A 25,362-nucleotide genomic window follows, 5' to 3' on the forward strand; every position below is an offset into this window, starting at 1 on the left:
AAGATAGAGAGCTTATAAGATGGGGCAATGCGTAGATAAAAATCGATAACACACGGTTTCTACCGAAAGCACCGCAGCTGATGTTTCTTATCAAGCTTGATTTTGACAATAGCCGAGTTAAAATGATCGGTGATAATTTATCTCGATAACGACATATTTCTCTAGGCTTCCGGCGCATAAATGGAATTGTGTTTTTATGTTTTTCTTTCTCAGTTCTTTTGTATATCATTTGTCGCTTTGGACTCCATGTCGGCTGAAGTTGTCAGTTGTCCCTTCAACTTCCCGCTTTTGTTGTGCACTGCTAAAAGCATAAGCACCTCCTTTGACTTAAAAAATTGTCTCTTTCGCTTCGTAAATAGGAAAAGCATTTTCTTAATTTTCTGGGCGTTTTTAAGAGCGTGTGAAAGAGAAAAGGGAGTTGGGTACATGATAGCGAATATCTCCATTCATCTGTTTTTATTTTACAAGAGAATTTTTAAAAGCACATGTTTTACTAGCGAAAAATATTGACCCAAACTTCAAAGAAATCTCAGCGGGGACTTAAAGTTTGGTTTATCGCGAGTTAATCATCTTTACAGAACAAAAGCATTTAAAATATAACCTCGGAAATCACCACCTTTAATATCCTCTACCAGCCAAAAACCTGCAGGAGATTCGTGGCTTTTACATAAAAAGAGCTTTCTTTATAAGCAAGCTTAAATAAAGACAACGAAAATAAATCTAATAACTTTATCTGAACAAGGCTATTTAGGGATTCTTTTTTATGCCCAATTCACCATTAACCTGGTAGAGTTCCGGTCTCCTTGCAATAAATTAAATCGACCGATAAGTAAATTGAAATTTTCTTTTGTAATTGAGATAGGTATTCAGAAAACTTCAATGTTCAATGTCAGTGTTGTCAATTGAATAATTTAAGACGAGACAATTTGGCCACACCGAAAGAGTAAAAAGAGGAAAAAATAATAATTCTCGCGAAATTAGTTTCCATTCGCCTTAAAGCCTCGAGGAAAAATACCCTTTCTTATTCTATTTTACCACAGATTGGTCAAATTTCCTAAGTTCTGATGCACATTTTGCCGGTAAGCAATACAATTTTCGATTTTTCAAAGTGTAGTTGAGATTTTAACCCATAAGCTTTTCTAAACCTGAAGGATAACTGACGTTAATCCCAATAAATTTGACTCCGATTGGCAAGCGTATATGATTAGCTGAACAGTAGTGGGAGCTTGTCCAATATTGAGAAATGAAAGCCTCACCATTTTAATTTATATTTCATTACCGGTATACATACAATATCATCATGTAACTAGAATGTTTGCAGATTAAATAAGCGTTGAGAAGAGATGCTGTTGATTTATTTGCCAGCGCAACCATGTCCAATGTTTACTTTTTAATGCTTTGAAATATCCCGCTACTTTCACATGATAAGGTTTGCTTAGTTAATCAGATTTGTTTGAACAATTTTGAACCTTGAAGTCGGGCAATGTCAGAATTATTGAGCAGACAACTTGCGCCATCGCAGCAGCTCCAAAGAGACTACCATTTCAAAGGAGAATTGCAAAGTTCTGAAATTCCAAAATTTATTCTTTACTAGCCCATGAAATGGCTAAAAGACCCTGCAGCCAAGTTCGATTGTTTTCGGATTGTTATTAGGATTTCCGTGATGATGGTAACAGCTTTCAACTTCCTATATCCCAAACAAAGTATCCGAGTTTTCCTCACACGATCAGCTACAGCGGAGCACATCTCTAAGAAAACATGTGTTTACGAAATCATTTGGTCAGTCGCTTATCAACTGTAACTTGACAAGGCAATATTTCCGCCCTCCGTTGTGCAGTCTAACAGCTGAAAGTACAAAATGAATATTACCGAAGATCACTTTCGTCTGTGCCGTCTACGTCTGTGGTATTAAATCACCCGAGATTAAGGACCTGGCTTACTTCGAGAAGTCAGCTGGTAAACTCCACAACGGTGCGCTCGGCCGATCCTCTATCATTTCCTTGTATATAAACGTACAGTAAATTTTCCCTTAAGTCTGTCAATTTGCGGTTACTTCGACTAATTATCTAAGTTAGATAAATTTGTAATGCATCTTGCTTAAAAATCATAAACGGTTCTCAAATGATTTTGAAATAACCAACCAAGCTTTGAGCTAAAAATTAGACTGACAATCATTCGTTGTCAAAAGCTAACTTGGATATTTTAAGAAAAAGGTTCAGATATAAATTGACGGATTTTCCGATGCATTTACTCAAATACTAAACCGGTAAAAATTTTAGTAAAAACCAAATTACCAGTCATAAATTCAATTACAAGTTTGAAATGCAAAATAAGATAAACACTGTTCGTAGTTAGCTACAGCTAGTCGTAACGAGCCGTAGTGTAACACCTACCAGAATATTTAACCTAAATCTTGCAAGAATACAGCAATATTGTGATAAAAAGAGGAATTTAACAACTTTAAAGCGAAGTTTCATGGCTACTTGAAACTTTTGATTTATAAAACCCTCAAGCAACAGACGCGAGTCGTTTCAGACGTCTAACGTAGTACTCAATCATAATAAAACTGTTGTCGTTAGCCCGACCCAAAGGCTACCTTAAGTTCTTCGTTCTGAAAATGCTCTGTAGTCCATTACGACCCTAATTCCGGAAATTAAAACATGCCCACAAGGGCAGGAATTTAAAAAACCAGCAAGGAAAGTAATAATCTCTTAATCCACTTAATTCTTCGTTGAAAATCAACTTGATAATTTCTTTTTAAATTCGCCAATTCATATACATACTCTCCGTTAGTTTAAAAGTACGTATATATAAATTTTTTTTTATTTACGTCACATTAAAAAAAAATTCAGAAACGACGGTAAAATTTTTAGTAGAACACTATGTAATATGATTCGCGAAAAACAACAGTCACAGACTACAAGAAATCGATTTTTTTAAACGGAATTTCAAGAAATGGTGAAGAGACATATACGGTCTTTTATTTCCAAATTCTGGTTTCGTGACTTCAGAGGCCTTAAATAATATCAACTCGTTTTTCGCTCACTTGGAGACCGCATGAATCGAGCTTGAGCTCCAAACAAAAGAATTGCGACAATGGGCACGTAATGACACATTCACCTTGAAGTGACCAAGTTCGCACGCTCAACTAATCCGATCGCTTCGGTTGACAGTTTAGTAGCGCAATTGTTGCCTTACTAAGTGAGCAAATGAAAGATAATAATAATGGCTGTCGACTTAAGCACCCGCTTAGGCTAAGAAGAAAACCGGGTATTGTTCAGAGATGAGTCATCCGCCGAAAACTGTATTAGAACAGTGATTAAATTCACTGGGTAAGAAGTTCGCCTTCTTTCCACATAGAAACTTCGAAGCTTATTTCAATTTTGACTTGATTTATTTCAACGAACAAATTTAATAAAAATTGGCGGATCAAGAGAACGTTTTTTCTTATTATAATAGATAACGAGAATAAAATGTAATCGTGAAATTAATAAACTAAAAGCCTGCCCTAGGAATGATCCACTTTGAAGTTTATTCAACCTGAGGCTTGTATTTTCACCCAAATAAAATTTTCACAACAATTCTAAGCTAAAATAGCCAAAGATTAAATTTCAGTTTTAATTGGCCACAAATACAAGTAAAGAAGTAGGGCTTTTGATAAGTTAGAACTGTTTGTTCTATTTGATCCGAGCAAATAGTAATATTATTGCTGACGTTTAAATCGGCTTCATCTTGATTAGGAAAAAAGAGAGTATTATTTAATAAGCGACAGAAATGTAAATCTCGCATTCTTAAGGTATTGAGAACAACACGCATTTTGCGGAAAAGGGCCCATATTCATGTTTTTAGAACATAAAAGGATAGGATAAAAGGCATATATATGCTCTGCTAAAATGCCGGGGATAAAAGATATTAATTTTACTAATGCACTACGGCTAAAAAAATATAAATTTATCTCATTTAATAAAATATGTTTGCTGATTTAATTTATATTATTTTCACTTTAAGTAAATTTTCTGTTATCTTTTACAAAAGATGTTAAGGTGCCTAAAAGCGAAAAAATACTATTAATGGAAGGGGTTAGGAACTGTTAAGTTGACCATACACAATTTTATATACAATTTTACAATTTTTACCTGTGTTTGATCGACTTCGGGTTCCTCAATAACAGCTGCAACTCTTCAATAAAAAACAAAATTCACTCGAGTGAAGTTTTTTCCATGCGTTTAGTTTTAATTGATTCATTAATCGTTCAATTCACAGCACGAGGCGATAAGTAAGGTAGAAGTGTAAAGAGTGAATCCAAAATTACGGAATGTCTACGAAGAAGGAGATCGTGTAAGATTTCACCCACTTTAAAATATGTATTGGCAGAGAAGCCAACACTGCGAAGTACAAACACAATTCTATCATTATCCTTCAAAAATCTGTCGTCAATGTCACTTTCACAGATTTTTGTTGTAACTTGATAACGGAACATGAATTGCAAAACGTTCTAAAATAAGATTTTCGATGCATCTTTGAAAAAGAATCAGAAAGACACTACTCCATTTAAAATCATATTGTTAGAGAATACCGCATTCGGCTTTATATGGAAAAACCAAAACCGCTATATTCTAAAATTTATAAACAAATTGAACTTGGTTTTAATGGCAGATGGAAAAAGCTTTTAGCAACTTAACGGAGTTTTCCATTATCTAATTCCAGTCACGATTCATTGTGATAAACAAAACAAGGCGAAATCTACACGGAAAGTGGCACATTGGAAGATGTCTCTTTATCAATAAGCGATCATTCCTCAAATAATAACTTTTGACAATGAGAACAACCCATATACTAACATCACAGCTTTATTAGATCTATTACTTTTCTCGTCAAAATTTAATGAATTTAACTTGAAGGGAATTTATAATTAAGTTTCCATTTTCTTAAAAAAAAAAAAAAGAAGCTTTCAAGAGCTGTCAGGCAAATGTTGAGAAAATTTCCGATTGGTGGGGTTCACTTTTGTTAGAATCTTAACTTAGAAATGAGTTAATCAAGAGAGGTAATGAATCATTATTTCGCGCAGAACACAAAAAACGAGAACTTCATTTATGAGGGTATGATTATGACTTTAACATGACTGTGTTTTGAGAAGGTGTTATAGAACCACAATGGCGTATTCAATATCTGAAAGGTAAACAACGACCAATATCAATAGCTTTTGAGTTTGCATAAAACATTTAAAGGAAGCAAACTATGTGATAAACGAAATTAAAGGTACCGGAATTCAAAATAACGCAGCTAAGATGTACTTCCATTGAATAATTGTACTTTCTTTTAAGGGAACATTTGTGAAAACAAGGATGTGATTATGAAAAGCTTTTTTGTCTGTTATTGACAATGTAATAAGCCTCGTGCCGATTCACCACTCCGAGAGCGAGTTTAATAACTATGTTATCAACTGGTATATATTAACCATCACTTGCCGGCAGTCCTTTCAAAAAGCTTTAAAAACAAAACTAGGAAATAGGAATTACATCCGAGTGGGACAGAGGATATTTGATTGAAAAGTAACAATACGTATAATAGTATATAATACGAGGGCCAGCTTTGTGGGAGTTTATCATAACTCACTAAGGGCTTAGATATACGACGAGGTCTTTTCACTCGTAACAAACGTGGAAGTTGAAAACTCACGGATCAGTAAGGTGTGATGGAAAATCATAACCCAGAAGAAACCTTGGTGGCACTCAGGTAATTACATTTTTTGAGGTCTTCTTTTATTTAACTGCTCCCCTCTTAGAACGAAAAATGATTAGAGGCAATTATATTTATTTAATTCCCCTCATCGCAATCATGATGTTCGGCAACTTTAACAGGTTAATTTCTTACGGTATTGAGTTGACCGATAGAAATCTGTTTGCAGTAGTAACTCTCTACCTTAAAGGTAACCCCTTGAAACTGCTGTCACTTATTGCCACCGTGAAAATATTATTCTTGATGTAGCAATCTTCATTTTTAGCTCTTGAATAAGCAACAAGACGAGCATAAAGCTTAACTGCTACTTCTCTCATTAAAAGCACACCTTAAACCTTTTCCTTGATTAATATTTAATTATTGAGATAAAGTAAAATGTTTGTTATGTCAGAAACACACGCAACTTAAGATAAGACTCGCTCCTCGTTCCAAATTTTGCCAACAGCCTTGCGAAAGCTTAGTGAGCTGGAAAGGAAACTTTCGAGTTGATAGGAACGCAGAGTTACATTATAGCTCAAGCAGGGCTACATAGATGTCACAAAGCCCTTTTCTTTCCACTTTGTCCATTTTTGTTTTTGGTTGAGGCTAAGTTCGGAACCAGTAACACGCTTGGGTACACTTCAGTGTGTCTTAATAAAATGGAAGATGAAAAACACGCAATAATGACAAGGATGATATTTAATGCATATGCACTGATCTTAAAACCCCAACAAAATGAAGGAATTTAGGAGGGAAATTTTTTGCTTCACTGTTTCGCCGAATTAGCTGAGCAGCTGAGAGCGGACATGCCTTAATTTGGTCGTACTGTGTTTTCAATTTCGTTTCCAGTAATTTCCTCAAATTTCAGAATACAAGGAGATCAAAGGAACGTTTTCATATAGCAACTCGCCTTTCTTCCTTGACTTGGTAAACTGATCAGGACTTGTGACTGTACAGCCTCAGTCTAGGGCATGAAATTTAATCCTTTCACTCCCAAGGGTGACCAATAAAGAATTTCTCCCTATAATATCAATACAATATCAAGCAGGCAAGAGATGAGAATTGAGAAAAATAATTACAGAGAAAAAAATTACTAATTACTAATGAGATCTTTGGAGTAACAGAGCTAAACAGACCGACCGTTGGGCTAAAATTGTGAGATTCGCTTAGAAAAAATACAAGTTGGGATCATGCAGTTGTTCACGATGGACATGGGTTCAGTGCCATTCCGTAACGATTGAGCGTTAAATTTAGATTTAATTTTTTTATCTTGTTTAAAAGCGCATGTGGGGGCGAACATTTTGTGTGGTATTAGCTTAATGTTACGTAAAACTAAAGGTTAGACCCATTCAAATATGACATTTAACCTGGACCGTTAATGGCCTTTTTAAAAACCCGGCAAAACACTATAAGTAAAAAAATTTTTATGTTTCTTCAAGAGATTATATTTTCATTATTTCCTCTTGATTGCTTTTGTTGGTCTTTTGATTTTGTTCGGTCTTCCCACTTAAAACCAAATAAATTATGCTCAGTATTATTGCCTTCAAAACCTGAGGAAATACGGTTTTCTTTGGCCTTAGAATGATTTAAATGGTCAAGGCTGAATTAATATTTCGTAGTGTTTAAAATTCCGCATAATTTATCACATTTTAATCCGATAAAATCAAGTCTTAGTCATGTCTTTACCATGTGATCATTTTTGTTTTATATATATAAGTATTTTTTTTTAATTTCCCTCACTCTCCCCATAACAGTATTTTGATTATCATGTCTCAGCATTTTCTAGAAGTGTTTTTGCATGTCGCTTTCAGTAATCAGTGGATTTCCTATTTAGGTTGTCGGTTTCGTGTTGAGGTTGAAGTAGAATCTTAAACAGTTTTAATGACCTTGAAATTGTGCACATATCTGAGAACTTTATATCAACGAAGATCGATTAATAAGCGTATAAAAGATACTATTGCATTTAAAGTACTTCTCTTAAGCTCAGAAGCAGTGCGTAAGGAATCCTGTCTCCATCTGCAAACGATAAAGCAAAACATGTGTACACGAACAATTAAAACTTAAAACACACACACACAACTTAATTAAAGCTATACTAGTATTACTTAACAATTATAAATATTCTCGATGTAAAGAAACCTTTCTTGTTTAGCGTATTTGTTTACATTTAAGTAAAAGGGTAATTAATGTTTTGAGTATATTTCATTCATGTTTGTTTTCTAAGTTTTCCAACCAATAAAGAACGAATGCAAAACTGTCGTGGGAACAGATCATGAAATTTCGCACGTTCTCTTGTGTCTCATGAGCTCGAGTCAATAACATCCGTATTTTCCTTCAGTATTCCCTGGCGAGTGGACATTTACCACCGATTGCATTGTTTTCTTACTTCACACGAGTTTATTTACTTATTTCAACCTCCAGCTGGCGTTGTTTGGGCTCGCCAATTTTGAATTCATAAAAGCAGACAATATTTGATGAACTGCGAAGGTTTTTTGTCGTGGTTGCAACTTGAACAAATAGTCTTGTGTTTATTTGCATTTTTCTTCGGTTTCTAGTCCCTAGTTTTCGGTTTTCATGTCGCCATAGACACGTGCTGTATATCACAAGTTTCAGACCCCGCATTTAAGTTTATTCTTCATTACGAGGTTTCGCTCTGCGGTGAGTGTTTTTGCTTCGGGCTAAGGTAGCGTTTCTGCTCCATAGCCTTTCATTTTAATGATTTAATTTCCTGTACTTGTTTTCGAATAATAACTTCTTTACAAACGCTTCCTTTGAGGATAACAATGCAAACTACTGAACCGCGCTTCTGCCACATGGAAGACCAACAACGTAGAAATGTTAACAAAAAAAAGAGATAGCGGAAACTTCATGGATCAGAAAAGTTCCATGTCTCCCTTAGTAATTATTTAAAATAAAGATAATTTGCTGAGCGAAACAATAACTCCAAAGCAGCAATTCTTGCCGCCTTCCCGTCAACCGCGCTTCCAGATTTCCGAAACTCTTAAAGTTGCCCTCTCCGAAACCACAATGGCGGTATTTATACAATTGATTCATAATATTTGAATTGTATAATACTTCATTGTTTAAGAGGCTATTGAGCTCTTGTGCGGTTTAAATCACAAGTACCGACACAGGCAACCTCATTAACGTCACACATCTAAAACCAACACCACTGTTAGAGCGAGCGCCACACAAGGAAAGAAATTTTTTAGATAGTATCTCCTCTGAGGTTTGCAGATTGTTCTTAATTGGCCTGGTTATTAGCATTGTTGTTAACTCGGTAAAACATTTACCGCCTTATCACAGGAGAAAGCGCGTTCGGCAAATGGCAGGCCCTGATGATTATTTCAGAGAACTTTTCGCTGATAAGATTTGGATACCTACTAATTACATTGGGAACGCACAACATAAACAGCGGCTCTTCGCTTTGGGAAAGAATCTAAAATGGTAGTCATTTTGACATTTAAGACTTGAAGAGGCGTCTCTTTACCTCTAACTTGGACCCATGGCGATTTTTATTTTAAACATTGCTTCAATAAGCCCCATGCTTTGAATTTTTCTGTTATAAGTGTTCCACAGAATAAAATTAACAAAACAAATTGGTTATAAGACATTTGAGAGATTGATAAAGCGTTTGCTGATTGAACTGTAATTATGATGCTGTGTTTTTTTTGGTAATACAAGTTCTTTTTTTTAAAAGCCAAGCAACAGCGAAGTTTATCTTTAAGTAGCAGCAGGTAAAATATAACACAAATAAGACCAAAACAAATCCATACGCCTCTCCGTTCATTCTGTTTCTAACTGTAAACAAGGCAAAATATTTGGGCACTCACGTGCTCATAACTTTCCCTTCAGGGAAGATAAGGCGTTTCGAAAATTCACTTTTCATTAGGAGAATCCGTTCATATGTTAAAAGATGGGCGAGATTACTCGTTTCCTTGCGACAGAAGATTATGGATTCGCCATTCGTCAATTTGCAAGTACGGAAATCTGAATGTTTCTTTAGCGAGTCATTTTGTCGGCAAGATCACAGCAGTCTTGCTCAGTGCGTCAGTCAATGAACACGAACCAATGAGTGGTTCTCTTTCTCAAAATGTGTGCCTTTGTTCAACCGACCCCTCCTTAAGCTCTAGACTAAGAAGTTTTGCATTTGGTTTCTTGAGATGATTTTTTCGACAAACTCCCTTTCCTCCTCTAAAGTTTGGTTTCATGTTTCACCAGAACAATTACCCTGAAGTAGATTTTTCCCTTAAGTGAGCATTAGGTGCTAATCGCTATCACAACTCATCGCCACTTGAGGTTGTCAAATCATTCAATTAATTTGGATGACAATTATGCGTGCACACAGCAATCAAAACAACCTCGTCGACCGACGGTGACTTCTATTGTACCGCGGCACATCACTATAGTACAGACACCGAATTTAATCCACCCCCAATAGCGTTACCAAAGGTTTCGTAACACGGTCCGCGTTCAGAAGCGAACGGCGCAAAACAAGTCGCCGCCGTGCGTTAAACAAGCGCAGTGCTTTTCGGAATCCAGGATGCAAGGAAGTGATCGGTTTTCTATCAATTCTCTCATTGATAACAGGAGCAGAGGGAGCCTGAGTAGTGACGGAGAGGATGCACACGATATTTCTGGTCCAGAGGACGAATCTGCTCCAGAGACGAGACATGCAGTGACATCTTTTACAGTGAAAGATATTTTGGACCCGCACAAGTTTAATGCTCCAAGGCGAAGGCTAAGTGAGAGTGATTCAGACAGCGAAAGCCCTAGTAGAGGAGAATCAAGAAATAATTCATCATGGCATCCATGGATGGCGGCGACCAGATTTAAGCGTTCACAAACCTCAAGCGGTAAGAGATCGATTGTCATAAAGCGATCCACTCTTTTGAGCAATACTTCTCCTTATCTCGTTCTATTTATTTGAATAAAATCATTGAGTTGCAGCTATAAAATATTTTTTATCTTAACTGCGGAGGTTTTGATTTATTTTTCTCGCCGTGCAACACGCCTAAAAGCGATTAAGAGGAAATGTTGGTCATTCAAATGATAGCCGGCATCGTTTCATTTATTCTCTCTTCTGACCACTGGGTTCACATTAACAACCATTTAGCTTAAAAGGTCTGCCACAGAAGCAATCAATTCGGTATAAAACGTTATGGTGACGTATGTCTGGTTTCACTGTTGCTTTCTTTCACTTAATGTTTATAATTCTCCTCACCTAAATAAGCAGGCTACATTGATCTTGCTCGATTATTTCCTCTGGAACGATCAGTTAACCAATTCTATGCAATATGTTATCTAAATTGCAGACGATTACTCGTCGCTCATTAGAAATAAAACTTTAAATCCACAGAATCTGACAAATGTATGGAAAAGGACAAGAACGAACACGATTCATCTAATCATCAAGAGAACGAAGAATGCAAGTCGACATCGGGGTCCAAATCAAAGAGAAAGCGAAGCGGCTCCGACAGATCAAAGGAAGGAAAACCACGACGAGCACGAACTGCTTTCACGTACGAACAACTCGTTGCTCTAGAAAACAAGTTTAAGAGTACTAGATACCTGTCTGTTTGTGAAAGACTGAACTTGGCCCTCTCCCTAAGCCTAACGGAGACACAAGTGAAAATTTGGTTTCAAAACCGACGCACAAAATGGAAGAAGCAAAATCCTGGAGTTGATGTTACTGCTCCACCACGGCCTACGACTTTGCCCCACGCACCATCTTTGGCTGGCTACGGAACCGGAATTCTGTGTACATCACAGTGCCCTACGCAAATGCACCACTATCCACACTATCAACCGAGCACAGCTCATGCTCTTCCGTGCATTATCAGACCGCATCCGACCTATGGACACATGTAGAAAAAGCAAAGCTGACCGAATCAATAAGAACTACTGAACTGCATCAAGGATGTGACACACTTCTACCACTGAAACTTGAAAAAAAAAAAAAAAAAAAAAAAAAAAAACAATCCACGAAATCTGCTTCAAAGGAAATCAGATTTTATCTTTGTTTGAAATCGGTATGATGTGTGACATGATCGTTCAACTATGCTCGTGGCACTCTTCCGCGAGGAGGGAAAGAAATTAACTTGGACTGTGGAATTATAAACTGCAAAGCCATTGTGCCGAGTACCAAACCAATTTCTTATCCATTTGCAGTCTGCTCCAAAGCTCTCTATAAAATAAAGTGGGTTTTTTTTTTTATCTAATCATAGTATTTATATATATGAATTCCAAGGATATTCGAAAATTTTGTTTTATTTCGAAGCAGTCGCATGCGTTCAAGTTTTCATGTTTAAGTCTGAATTTTTCTTGATTAAATCAATGCCGATTGTTCGAGGCGGAAACTAGGAACAGAGGGAGCTGTTAAAATATTATCGTAAGTCAAATTTCTGAACTGTAAATACTGTACAAAAGCGAATGTAAAATAATCGACCTCTTGAAGTATCATTTACAAACGAAATTGCAATGAATGTTTCCAAGCAAGTTGAGAAATTAAGTTACAAACCAAAAGAATGTTTAACTTAAAATGTACCTTTTTCTTTAATTGTTATGAAGGAGAAGCTTAGTAAATAGCCTTTTTGGCCAGTTATGTTGGAAACTGAGAACATTCCATGAATAAAACTGGATTGGAAAAAGTTTTCTGCAGACAGCTGTTTTCACATTTCATGAACTGATTTCAGTACGGCAGCGTCGGTCGTCATTGTCGAAGGGAAATCGCCGAGGACTTCAAATGTTTATTTAATAAGGTACAGAGAAACTTATAAAGCAGTAGCTAAAAATAAGATATATCTACCACAGAATCATCTTTGGCTCAAACAAAGTGTTCAGTCCTTCTGTGAAAATTTGTTTTGCTAATTGGCAAAAAATTTTGCTTTGAATGCTACAATGAACCGCCTCCTTTGTTGATCCATTACGACCCAATTTGACCACACTGTGTTAGAGCGACAAAATGATCAAACTCACCACGACATTACTTATTTTCTTCGTACAAAAGATTTGTAATTCTCAGCAAATATTGAATTTACGACCACTTCCCGATGTCGGCTTTGTTTGAAAAAGATTTAGAGCGGAAAAGCCTTCATTATACAAGGTCTCCTTCAAAGTTCACCTGGTGGAAAATTACGCAAGTTATCAATCACTTTCAAAGAAAAACCTTGACATTCAAACGTAACTTCATTTCGATATTTTCAAAATAATTTCAGGCAAAGGGTGTTGACAAATCTTGTTTTCAAGGCGCGCATACTTCGTATCTATTCACTTTAGTCCCCATGTCTAATAAAGATCCTCTTCAAGTTCCTTTCCTAGTTTAATCGCCGTATTGTCAAAGCTTTGTCGGTTGAATCAAAAGAAAAAGGAAACTGGACCATTTAGTTCAACCATTTAGTGTGAACTTTAAAACTGAACATGATAAAGCTGCTAAGCTAAAAATAGGCTTTTGACACTGACAGAGATGAGTTACGTTAAAATTATACAAACATCATCTGTCCTTTCCTTTTCCTCTCATATCTAGCCGAAACTAATAAGATTCACTTTCAAACAGATTTCCAACCATTCGGTCGAGAGCTAGGCAGCTAGAGCTTTGGGATAGAATCTAAGCGTGACATGAATGATCTACTTTGGCTACAGTAAATTGAAAATCTTTCGAGTCTGCTTGTTCCAGAAGTGTTTGATTTGAAAGCACATGGACTAGAAAAACGTTCTTTGTTGGGTCATGAATCTATGCTTCCATTGTTACTTCGTAAATGAATCCTCAAGCATTGTTCTTTGAACACCGATCATGATACTTTACAATAAATTGCAAATCTGAATTTCTGTTTGCTTTAACTTCACTTGTGTTTTGTTCTAGTCAGTTTTAGAAATATCAGGAAAAGTATATTATCTCTCTGATTAACCCACAAAGTTATCAGAAACAACTCTGAGTGGATCTTCTGACGAGCATGCAATCACCTCAGAATGAATCTCATTTTTGGAACTTCTCTGTCCGTTTAGAGGTGGTAACTTTCTTTCTCTCTCGAAGCGATAAGTATATCACGACATCTTTAATAACCTAGTGCGGTGAGAGTGATACCAAACAATAAAAGCCGATTTCAAAGGACAAGATTAACGAGGCTGTCGTGAAGATGTTATCTTCCAAGCCTGAAGCTACGAAACTTATTTTGTGGTCGATATTAAGGTTATACTGGCGCCTTCAAGGGGACAAAGTACTGCTCAGTTCTCTTGTTTGACGAATTCTAATTTACTCCTGAGATGTTTGCGAGAGAACACTAACAACTTACGAGAAGCTCTGCACTAGTGGTGCAGCGTTATCAGTTGCATTTGCCAACAAAATAACGCCTCCTTCCACTCATGGAACAACGAGGCAGAAATCAGATTAACAATAGCGGGTGAGCGGGGTGAGTATGAACTGATTCCGCTGATGTTACAGCAATCCTTTCAGATGATGACTTGTCCTGACTCACAGCCATCTATGTACTGAACTTGGACTGAAGAGACCTTAAGATCTCTTCGTCGCATAAATCCCTTATTGTTGGTTCATGGCTCTTCAAGTCTACACAGAGGAAATCTACTTCTCCTAGTTTATGAACATTGCTGACGTTTATACTCTTTGGAAGGTAAAGAGTATTGCAGGATTAAGAGAGAAATCAAGTCTTAAACCAAACAAGGTTTTTTTCCGTCAGAGTATAGACGTAAAGGGTAGGTTAGAGAGAAGAGTAAGAAAGTAACATGCCCTTTATAGTTCATGAAATACGTACTCTGTCCAATACAAGCCATTCACAAAGACCAATTTAACCTCAGATAGTTTCAAATTAATTGTAAAATCACTGCATGGATACCTGGCACTTGCGCCACTTATAACGAAGAGTGTTGAAAACGAAACTTACTCCACGAAAGTTAACGGTGCAAAACAATCGGCGATCTTACACTTCTTACAGCAACAAAGCATGGGCGCACCTTAAAACCGCCTGTTTACTTTCTCAACTGTCCCTTGTAAGTTCAGAGCTATACACTGTCTACGGTGTCAGAGAAAAAAAATATTGTGCCTCAGCTGTGAAAGCAAGTCCAACAGAACTCTTCATTAAACTTAGCAGTTACATTCTTAATCTCCTCTACTACTGATTACTGACACCCATCAAGTTTTTAGTGGAAGGAACATACTCTTTTCTGTTATCTAAGTTAGTAAGTTGTAATACCCTTTGTGAGTATGTTACATGTCCATTCCTATAGTTTTAGTCAAAGATAATGACAACAGAATTTTCTAGAAGAATTCAACTTCCTCTCCATATGGGAGAATCATCATGTTACAATTATCTAGTGGTTAAAGCTTTATGTTGCCCTTTTATTTGGCTAGATTTCATTGCTCAATCTAAGCAGCTTTTTAAGAATGATGTACATAAATACATGTATGAAAAACACGTATTTTAACTTTTCTACAAGTTTGTGAAATCGATCGACTTATGTGCGCAAAGCTCGAGATCAAGAACAAAGGTGGAGGACTTGAAACGTAAATATTTCCCAAAGAGAATAAAATTTTCTCAAATGCACTCAAAAATTTCAAGACAAAAAAATAATTTTCCTGCCGCAGGGCAATGTGTTCAACGACACCATCATATTTGGATTAGCTAAAAAACCTCGTCGTTTTCCAGCTGGATGCAGACGGAGGATGCTGTATCAACTGAGCTAGGTTATATATATCTTTTGTCTTCTATACTTCAATAACAATGTAATCTATCATTGATCAAGTGGTTAAGTATAAACAAAATTCCAAAAGAATAAATATTTAATTAAAAGAAGAGGTTACGTTTCCTAATAGTACCTCTCGTTTTCTAAACATAGACTATCACATGTTCCAGCAGTTTGTCTGATATAAGTTCGAAAAATATCATACTTCATTTTGGCACGTAGCATAGTTCTTAAATAAATACAAATAAGAGATAAAAACGACTAACTTCGTGTTTTTCCTCGCTGAGACTCACTTTAGCAAATCACACATAATGTCAAACATATACTTATTACGGCGACAAATGAGAATTTCAAACCCATCCAGACAGTAAAGCCTTGCACAAAAGTGGTTTTTATCACCATTAATGGAATAACGTTTCCTCGAGATTCTCACCGCCTTCATAAAAATTTAGCGAAGTACCTGTTCTTTTGGTTTCACGAAAAACTTCAAAGCAGCGTGACCACAACAGGTCTTTCGCTTACGACAAATGTATAGATTTTCGATTAATCGAGAATGCATATGTTTGCTTTTGAACCTACTCTGTGCAAATACCTGATTAAGTCGGGCTTTTTTCTTAAGCGTTTAAACACAACAACTATTAAAGCAGCTATTTGTTAATATCTGAGAAATCCCATTTGATTTTGTTGCCTTCGAAGAGAAGAGCAAACATTGCACCTTGATGTCTGGGATGTACTTCATCTAGTTTACGAAAGATCTCTCGAGGCATTAATAAACTACTATGTCTTGGAAAAAAGTTTTTAACCCCTGAACGACTTAGATAAATAAAGTGAATGGTGTAGTCGATTAAACTTTTTATATCCCGAGACAAGGTAAGCCGTCGGCAAACATAAAAGGAAAATAAGCCATTATTCACATGCCCAAGTGCTGTGTTGATTCGTGCGTCGGCTATCACTGCGCCTCAAGTAAAGAGGGAATTAGTCGCGTCAAACAGTTTAATTAAATAAGTCTTTGAGAGCTAGGTAAATACATTTAATGAAAAAACATACAAAAGCTTAGAATAATTTAGGGACTTAACTCGTTGACTATTACCCGCACCCGTCCCTACGCTTGATTGTTTCCGCTCCAATCTCACCGGCTGTGGATTTAGATACAATTTACGACATATTTCTACACTAAAGACTAGAAACGTGTTCATCAACTTGGGAAATGTTACGAGCCATGTTGTTGCTGTTTAGTTCTCTCTTGTTAACCTAATGAATCACATTGCTTTGCTAAAACACTCCTTTTCATGCTTCTATTCTTAAAACGTTATTTGACTGGTGTGAAAAACTGTTGCTACATAAACATACAATAAAAAACGCCTTGTGCTTCGTTAAATCATGGCACCTGATTGTTACAGCGGAAATATCAGCTGTGTTTTCTAAAAAGGCTGGTTTTGTTTGCCAACTAAACACGTGTTCATATTTTTAAAAAAATTATGCTTTGTGGTGTTTTTCATACATCCCACTTCTTTAAGCTCAGTAATTTATCTTAGTTTTTGTTCCATAAAATGTACCGAGAAGGTCTTCTTCAAGACTTTAAGACACTTTATTTCCTTCCTTTTGATATAACACGTCTGCGGTTACGGTCTGCCCTTTCTACGAAACGATTTTTAAAAGACTTTTGCCGGTAAAACGTCCCGACAATCACAACGATCATGTCGCAAATTGGCTTGTGCTGCCTGAAATCATCTCCGAAATTCAGGGACCGTGAAAACCCAGTCACCTACACCGATCTCTTTCCCATTTGAAAGAACTCAGTGTGGCTTCGAACTGCACCTCCGTCGGAGAGTTAGCAAAACAAACTCGCTAACACTCGTTAAGAGAAAAGTAAATAGACCCCATTGACGTGTTGGCCAAAATAAGTGGTTAAGAATATTGTTTGCCTTTGTCAATCACTGTTTGTCTAAACTTTTTTATTAAATCGTGCAGAGATAATGAATTCTATAGTGATTACGTGTATTTTCTCTTAGTGGAAAGTTGATCTCGCACTGTTAAATCTTAAGAGCTTTTTAAGTGTAAGACATAATACACCCAGTCGCGTAAGGTATACACACATGCAAAAACCGCAATCAAAGTTTATAATGGCGTGCGTTAGAGAATCGTGAACTCTGACGCACAACTTTCCGAACAAATATTGCACGAGCCGCTTTTCTAATATTGAGTTCTCCCTTACGGGCTACGTATCTTACTAAAACCTGCGGTTTTCTTAAATGCTGCATAAACCAAGCTTCATTATGCCGCAGTGTAATAAATAGGTATAAATTGGCGTCAATCAATTTGATCTATTAATTGTGGCCCTCAATCGAGACCCGGCGACCTTTAAAAACAATTGCCCGCCACCCATTGTGCAATGTTTACAATACCCCAGCGTTTGATAGCCCCGAGGCCTTGTGTTTAATTGCTTATTGTGTTAAATCCCTTTGACTCTGCCGCAAAACTAATAAAGTTTTATAAAAAGCAAAGAAGCGACAGCGCGTGAACTGGTGTTCCTTTGTTAAACGCTTCCTCAGTCATTTTTTGGCAAAATTGGCTTTCTCTAGCTTTCTGTTGAATAACCCCAACAGTGGCATAGATCTCTGCATGAAGTCTATATTTGGGAATCTATGGGTAAATAATTTGTAACTAAGGTTGGAAAACTAAGTTAATTGAAAAACGAAAAAGCACTTGGTCGTGCAGCAATGGCTGAAATAACTTAGCTCTTATCAGTCATTTTAGCCAGGTGCCTGTACTCTGAGCCAGATACATACAACCAGGTGTGTACAGCCATTCGTTTGAAGTTCTGTTGAAATAATTCTGCGGCATTACTGACATTTTTTAGGTTTTGCTTTATATAGATATACCCCAGCTATTCTTAGTACATGTATAGTTGGGCGGAACCACAAATCTCGATAGATCCAGTACCCTCCTTGCAAGCATTGATGTGGATGACTACTAAAACGCAGAGGAAGATTGGTCAAGATGCATATGGGAAAAGCAGTCATTCATTTTCATGAAATCAAATTTGATTAAAGAGCTACCTTACTGAATATGTAAAAGCTAACTTCTCTTCACTGCTATCCCTTTGTTGGAGAAAGAGGGGGTGGCTACTAAGTTCACGTTAAAACCGACTTAACGTGTCAAAGAAGGGTGAAAGAGATTCGACTGGAAGACGTTCTCGACTGTGCAAGTCAACAACACTAAAAAAGCCTCCTTTGTCATGTGAATTTCAAGTAAAAATATAAGGTTAAGAGGCTACATTGAAAGCACAATTATGTACAGCGCTCTTAGAACTAGAAGACATAGCCTCGACGACACACCTCGTGGAAACGGCGTGGCCTGGTGATAAGGAGGTGAGATTAGAATTGCGCATTACATTTGCGTAGCCGATTACACAGCAAAAAATTCGATGCTGATGCATTAAGCTCTTTCATCCCAAACGCAACCATATAGCTTCTGTAGAGAAGAAATCTGGACATTCTGCAAGCAGTTGGTATATTCTTTATCAACAATTCTAAACGTACTTTTGTTTTTAAATGTTTTCATGTTGGTTTTCACAATTAACACGACAGTGTCACTAATTAAGATCACTTCATTTCTTAAATTAAATTGAAATGTTATGTTAACTAGCGCAATTGCAGTCAATGTTTATTTACTAGCAGTTTAATTAAATCAAGCAGGTTTGGTACTAAATCTTTTGTCATAGATATAAAAATCGCCTCTTCGAGTAACAGCTGTCGTTGTGATAAATGGCAATTGTTCCTTTAATTAAAAACAGCGTCTGAATTAAACCTGAACTTAACGTTGAGATCCATCAAAATTATGGCAGTTCTTGTTCATCACAGCAATTTCTCTAAGTTTGGTAGTTATGTAAAGTACTTATCCACTTTTCTGGCACTAATAGGGTTTTTACTAAATGGTATGTTTCAGACATCCAGTAACAGTTGTTGAACCTGTTCAGCAATTGTTCTTTTGGAAATAACTCCAGTAATTAAACTTTGATGGATAAGCCACCCGGTAAGAGTCTGTCCACGAGAGAACCAAGCCATTTGTATCACATGCCATCTCACCGATTTCTTTCAAACTTTCACAGATTAACATATTCAAAACGTTATCCAAGAATCCAAAGTATTTTAAGTTTTCGCTTAATCCCTAGGGGGCGAAAGGAATAAAACCCAAATATATGCTCGAAAGTAGCACAAAATGTAATGAAATTGAATCTTCTTTGGCGCAAAAGTTGTTATAACCGTTAGCAACCAGCGCTTTTATACTTGAGTTCAAATTGTCCTCCAGATCCACTGCTAAGGCTACTTTACTTTGCACAAATAGACATACCTTGACAATGAAGAAGGAAATGAATAGCGTTCCAAATCAGTGGATTTGGTTTTGAAAATCCCACTAATTATGGATTGTTGCGAGAAAAAAGCGAGATAAGACATTACACGATTTACATGGTTCGTAGCTGTAATGTTCATTGGTTCTCATAAGCGGGCCCTTATGGAGCAGATTTTTCCCTGAACCACAAAATTCCGCCATCAAAAACGTTGCAATTTGGGTACTCTCCGAGTTTAGGGAAACGAAACGCTGAATCGAGCAATAGAAAGTCTAGAAACACGTAAATTTAAAACAAGAAGCATTTTCTCTTAAATGACAGGTGTGTGAATGTTCAGTTCTTCAGTTTCCACTTTTTGCATATTTCGTTTCAAAGGAAAATTGTAGGGAGTTAATTTATACATACACCCTCAATACAACAGTCCGTAGTCACTGCCTATGTTTCTTCTCTAGTCGTTGCAGCTTCGCCAGATTCTCCTTCAAGATTGTATTGCCTGGATCCAGCTTCGCTGCGATCTCATAATGAAGCCTGGCCTCTGCTCGATTTCCCTATGAGGAAATGTAACTATAGTTGCTTTTGAAGCACTACTGGTCACATCTAATTTCAACTATCAAATGAACTGAGACTGATTGTCACCATTACCTACTGTGAATTTAATCATTACTTCATTCATTTATCATTCTTTCTCATTGGGAAAAAGGTATTTCGATATTTCTAATTTTTTTCAACTATCAAATGAACTGAGACTGATTGTCACCATTACCTACTGTGAATTTAATCATTACTTCATTCATTTATCATTCTTTCTCATTGGGAAAAAGGTATTTCGATATTTCTAATTTTTTCAACTATCAAATGAACTGAGACTGATTGTCACCATTACCTAATGTGAATTTAATCATTACTTCATTCATTTTTCATTCTTTCTCATTGGGAAAAAGGTATTTCGATTTTTCTAATTTTTTTCCCCAGCTACCAGAAAACGATGAAACGAACGGACAAAAAATAATCCAACAGAGTGAACTTATCAAAGAGTTCTTATTCTAACCTCGTGTTTTAATTAACTGATGAACTTGCCTTCTATCAGCACATAGATAACAGGGTCAGAGAAATAAAAATAGCAGTTTCTTTCAAATATTATACAAAATAAACGCAACACGAGCTGGAATAACCCGGCACTAACCTCAAGGTGGAATATGACTCCAAGATTCAAATGAGCACTGAAAAGTTGTGGGTCCAGCTGGACAGCTTTCTTGTAGCTCTATTTCAAAAAAAAGATCGCACGACATGACCTACTAACCCCAAGGGACTTAACCTAACCAATCACAACTCAAAAAAAGATCGCACGATATGACGCACGACATGACTTACTTACCTCAAGGGATTTAACCTAACCAATCACAACTCACATTTAACTGGAAAAGTTTCTCGTTCTTACCTTCTTGGCTTGTTGCATGTTGTTTAAATCCTTGAAAAAATTTCCCTGATAATAATAAAGTTCTGCATTTTCGACATGGCGCCTGAGAGCGTTAGTGACTACTTGCAGAGCCTGTGAAAAATAACGATATCCAATTCGCACAAAGTATGAGGGATTTTCTATAATAACATACAGTAAATCCTTTGTTGGCGAGGTTTATGTGAGGACACATTTATCGATCACAAAGTTACATGAGCCTCAAGCACATTCTGCTATTGAAAATCACCGAAAACCAAGAGTAATTTCGCTTGAAGGTAGCGAATCAAAACGTTAGCAATCCCAACAGCCAATCAGAGAAGACGCAAATGCGATCGAGGGTACCATAACATGCCCCTTTTCTCAAAAGTCCAGTAACAACTGGTCCCAAAGAGCTTGTTTTTGTTGATCAAGTTTACATTCAAGATCGAGGTTATCGATATCTTGAAATTCACTCAATAAAAATTTCAGAAAATGAAAGGGTATGTGTTCTTTAGCCAAGACCTGCCCTACTATTCCTTAGATTAAGATTTCCAAATATGGCTTTGGGCCCGTTTATTTAATGAGGCTTTTGAAAAACGAGCCGAGTCACGGAGCATTCTGTGGTCGAAAGCGTCCTCAAGCAACTTACTTCATCCAATTGTCTGTTCTGAGCATACATTCCTGCTAGTGTCTTGTAGTGTCCTGGATTATTAGGATCGTCTTGCACCAGGCCCATCATAATACCCATGGCCTGATCGAGCCGGTTGGTTTGTCCGAGAAGAATTGCCTGCAGAAAGAATGAAACAAACTTGGAAATTTTTTGCATATTGAAATAATTTTCCCGCCAATTAGTAGTAATAAAAATTACCTTCAAATGCGAAAGCTCGCAATTTGAATTTTTAGGTTAAAAAAAGAGGAAGAAGTTGATATACCATTAACGTAAACCTACATACTGTAACAAACTGCATAAAGTCCCAAACACAACACCACAAGAAACAGAAAAAATGTCGAGTACACAACACAGTATCGTGAGAAATTCAGGTTAATTCACATCACGAAATTAGAAGTGCACAATACTGAGGCAAACCTAAACTGGTCAGTGCCTCTCTCACGAAGTTAACATTTCACTCACATAGTTCGAGCGAGTTTCAATATTCGTTGGTTCCAGTTCTATTGATTCTTTCCAAGCCAGTTCTGCTTCTTTTAGCTGCTGGTTGTGATAATACAGTACTCCAAGCAACTGTAACGTACTTGGGTCTCGTCGTATTGACAGAGCTCTGCAGAAATAAAGAGGCCTGAAATTAGATAGGTTAGATTACCGGCCGCTGTTCGGGATATAAGCCCGCACTCCTCTTCGAAGGAAGTATCAGAGAACGCAATTGGACTGCCAGCGGAAATCGAGCCTAGAGATTAGAACTTTACACATAGGAAAAAAGTGAACTTATAATTGTATGTCAGCATATCTAACGTTTCTACGAATGAGGAATACAAGCATGTTTTTTTTGGAATGCTAAGAGCCTGTTATTCAATCAATACATAGACAGCTGGGGGAGCTTTTTTTCCCTCCATATGGATCGAAAGCTTTAGACGAGAAGAGATTGGGAACAAACAAATCAACGAGACAGGATGCTAATTCTTTTGACACAGAATTAAAGATGATGTCCGAATAATATGCTACCACTCACACTGAATTGTCCGATATTCCACACAGTATAAAGAACACTCTGCACCTTTCAAAATGTTTGCATTTCTGTGCGGTGATATGAAATTTTAGATACACTGCACTCAGAAGGTCTGTACCTGTTGTCTACAATTCAAATGCGATTGGAATTATATGAAATTGATGCATGTCAGTGCAAACCTCTTGTAAGTTATTTCTGCATCCCGAATTTTTCCTTCTGCACGTAACTGCCGAGCCATGTTCACCATCGCCACTGCGTGAGTAGGGTTGAGCTGTAGAGCTTTGTTGTAATTCTCCCAGGCTTCTTTTGTCCGACCTAGCAGAGCAAAATAAGATATGAAATATATCAAAGTCTGGCCATCATAGGGCGAATTTCCTTTACATAAGGTGGTGCAATTCTTATAAGTGTACCTGCCCACACTATATTACGTTTATAATATAACCAAGACTAACAAAAGAATTTTATAATGCACAAATAAATAAAGAAATGAAATAAATTGGATTTTAAGAGTTGCAAATTAACGAGATGGCTCTTTGTCCACTGTTACCAAGTCAAATTTTGAGGAAAACCGAGAGCATTGAGAAAAACCTCAAATGAGGGACAAGGACAATGAACAACAAACTCATAGGCCGATCATTTCGAAGCCTTGCCCCCCCCCCCCCCCCTTTCCGGCAACAGTGCCCGGGTATGGGGAATTTGAACCGTGAACCAGAACTGTCAAGTCTTTCAAGCGGAATACACATTCTTTGAATGTTAGTGGGAGACTTCTTTGAATTCATTTTCATGTAATTGTTTTAATATATTAGCTTTGATTCGTAATATTACAGACACGACAATCTCTCTAGTTCGATTTGGACACCAACCATACCCAGTTGCAGAACTAAACTGTGGTATTCTGATTATATATATATATATGGTCACTCATTAAACATGGCCAGCTTGCACATTTATCAATTACTGCCACCTATTCCTCACCAATTTTTCCAAGATATACGGCATAATTGTTGTAAGCATCGCCGTTTCTGGGCTCTAAAGTCAGCGCTTTCTTGTAAAACTCCTCAGCTTCATCAAATTTCTCTTGTTCAATGAGCACACCAGCCACGTTTAACACTGCATCTAAATAACTTGGATTAAACCTAAAAAAAAAAGGATTATTTTCAAAACTAGTTACTTGAAACTGGAATTATCAGAATTTTAAAGCTTGTAAAAAATATGTATTTGAAAAGATTTTTCTTTCGTGCAGGAAATAGGTGTTTATTGACGAAATCTTTGAGTGGACGAGTGTTTCTCTCGTTTACCTGATGGCCTTTTTAAGCATTGCTTCGGCTTCAGAGAGACGCTTCAATGACCTAAAAAAAAGAAAAGGATGTGATTTACATGGTCTGTAAATATGGCGCTGTTCAAAACTTCAAATCACATGTCATAGCCTTGCCAATCAGAAAGGCAGACTGATGGACGCACAGACAAATGGGTAGGTAGGCGGGCGTAGGAGTGGATAGACAGACAGACAAAAGACGGACAGACACACAGACAGACAGACGGATACTCACAAGGACAAAAAAGTTAAGCAGACAGAGAAACAGACATACATACTCGGAAACCCACTCAATCAGTAACATAAATCATTTTCTGAATTTAAAGGGCCACTATCCGCCGAATTAGAGACGAGATCTACTTGAAGACCCCTCCAGATAAAAAGTGAATTAAATCTACTTACGCCAAGCGAGTTCCAAGATTGAAGTACGAGTTTGCATGATATGGATCATTCTTGATGGCTTCAGAAAAGTGCTGCATGGCTTCCTAAGTGTAGAAAAAAAAAAAAAAATGAAAAAGACCTCAGCACAACAAGAAGGGTAAGAATAAGGCAGTTTAACCTTTTAACCCCTAAGAGTGATTAGCATCTAATTTCTCCTTACAATATCATCTCTGAATCACACATTAAGGTCACGAGAATAAAGGAAATGATCACCAACAAACAGAAAAGTTGTTGATTCTTAAATTGATTCTCCAGGTCAGTTCTTTAGAAAATGTATGAAGAACAGTATGTAGAATATGTATGCTGATGTTAGGATGAAAGGGCTAACAATTGGTGCACCAGACGCTGGCTTCTGGCCAAGGTCATTGTGTTGTATTCGTGCGGGAGACCAAACAGTGCCACTCACAGTGTCTCTCTCCTCCCAGGAGTAGAACTGGACACCAGCCTAGGGGAGGGGGGGAAGGGGGGATAACGTGGGAACAACAGGAATCTCATCCAGAAAGGGTAAAAATATTCCTATATTCCTACTAGATTCACGCCATAGAATCCGTAGCTACATGATCAACAAATTGTTGGCAAGTGTCCCAGGAGAACGACTAGAAAATAAGAGGATAATAATAAGACGACGAATGCTTGAAAGGCTTTCATAAGCACACCTCTACCTGATCGTTTTCCAAAAGGGTACCCAGATTGTTATGAGCGCTGACATGATTTGGTGCCAACC

At 37.1% G+C, this 25,362-nt stretch overlaps 2 protein-coding genes across 6 annotated transcripts in view; one reads left to right on the top strand and one right to left on the bottom strand.

Annotated features, from left to right (window-relative positions):
* Positions 1-151: 151 nt before the first annotated feature.
* LOC113685505 (protein O-mannosyl-transferase TMTC1) overlaps positions 152-25,362 on the bottom strand; it is a 31,394-nt gene continuing 6,183 nt past the window's right edge. Inside the window, exons 9-19 of one of the 4 annotated variants that reach the window (XM_089197535.1) lie at positions 25,295-25,361; positions 24,600-24,682; positions 24,181-24,231; positions 23,858-24,018; positions 23,062-23,197; positions 22,333-22,477; positions 21,850-21,987; positions 21,204-21,314; positions 20,949-21,026; positions 20,171-20,313; positions 152-7,734 (exon numbers count right to left, since the gene is read on the bottom strand). In XM_089197535.1, coding sequence (XP_089053661.1) covers positions 20,194-20,313; positions 20,949-21,026; positions 21,204-21,314; positions 21,850-21,987; positions 22,333-22,477; positions 23,062-23,197; positions 23,858-24,018; positions 24,181-24,231; positions 24,600-24,682; positions 25,295-25,361 — 1,090 coding nt within the window. In that variant the 3' untranslated portion in view covers positions 152-7,734; positions 20,171-20,193. Of the gene's footprint in view, positions 7,735-19,066; positions 20,314-20,948; positions 21,027-21,203; positions 21,315-21,849; positions 21,988-22,332; positions 22,478-23,061; positions 23,198-23,857; positions 24,019-24,180; positions 24,232-24,599; positions 24,683-25,294; position 25,362 lie in introns of those variants that run through there. The other 3 variants (XM_089197536.1, XM_027203018.2, XM_089197534.1) reach the window with 3 other exon arrangements.
* LOC113685479 (uncharacterized) lies at positions 5,580-12,369 on the top strand. 2 transcript variants are annotated; one of them, XM_027202991.2, is made up of 3 exons: positions 5,580-5,736; positions 10,309-10,574; positions 11,078-12,369. In XM_027202991.2, the coding sequence occupies exons 1-3, from the start codon at positions 5,696-5,698 to the stop codon at positions 11,587-11,589; spliced, it is 819 nt and encodes a 272-aa protein (XP_027058792.2). In that variant the 5' UTR covers positions 5,580-5,695; the 3' UTR covers positions 11,590-12,369. The 2 variants fall into 2 exon arrangements, with proteins under 2 accessions (XP_027058792.2, XP_027058791.2); XM_027202990.2 differs by lacking the exon at positions 5,580-5,736 and having other exon boundaries at positions 9,801-10,574.

Source organism: Pocillopora damicornis, chromosome 2 (genome assembly GCF_964200805.1).
Source record: "Pocillopora damicornis chromosome 2, jaPocDami1.2, whole genome shotgun sequence".
Classification (NCBI taxonomy): Eukaryota; Metazoa; Cnidaria; class Anthozoa; order Scleractinia; family Pocilloporidae; genus Pocillopora; species Pocillopora damicornis.

Coding starts and splice junctions, on each gene's coding strand:
- LOC113685479 (XM_027202990.2), top strand. CDS start 10,262: ATGCAAGGAAGTGATCGGTTTTCTATCAATTCTCTCATTGATAACAGG. Junction 10,575..11,077: donor GCGTTCACAAACCTCAAGCG/GTAAGAGATCGA, acceptor TTAAATCCACAG/AATCTGACAAATGTATGGAA.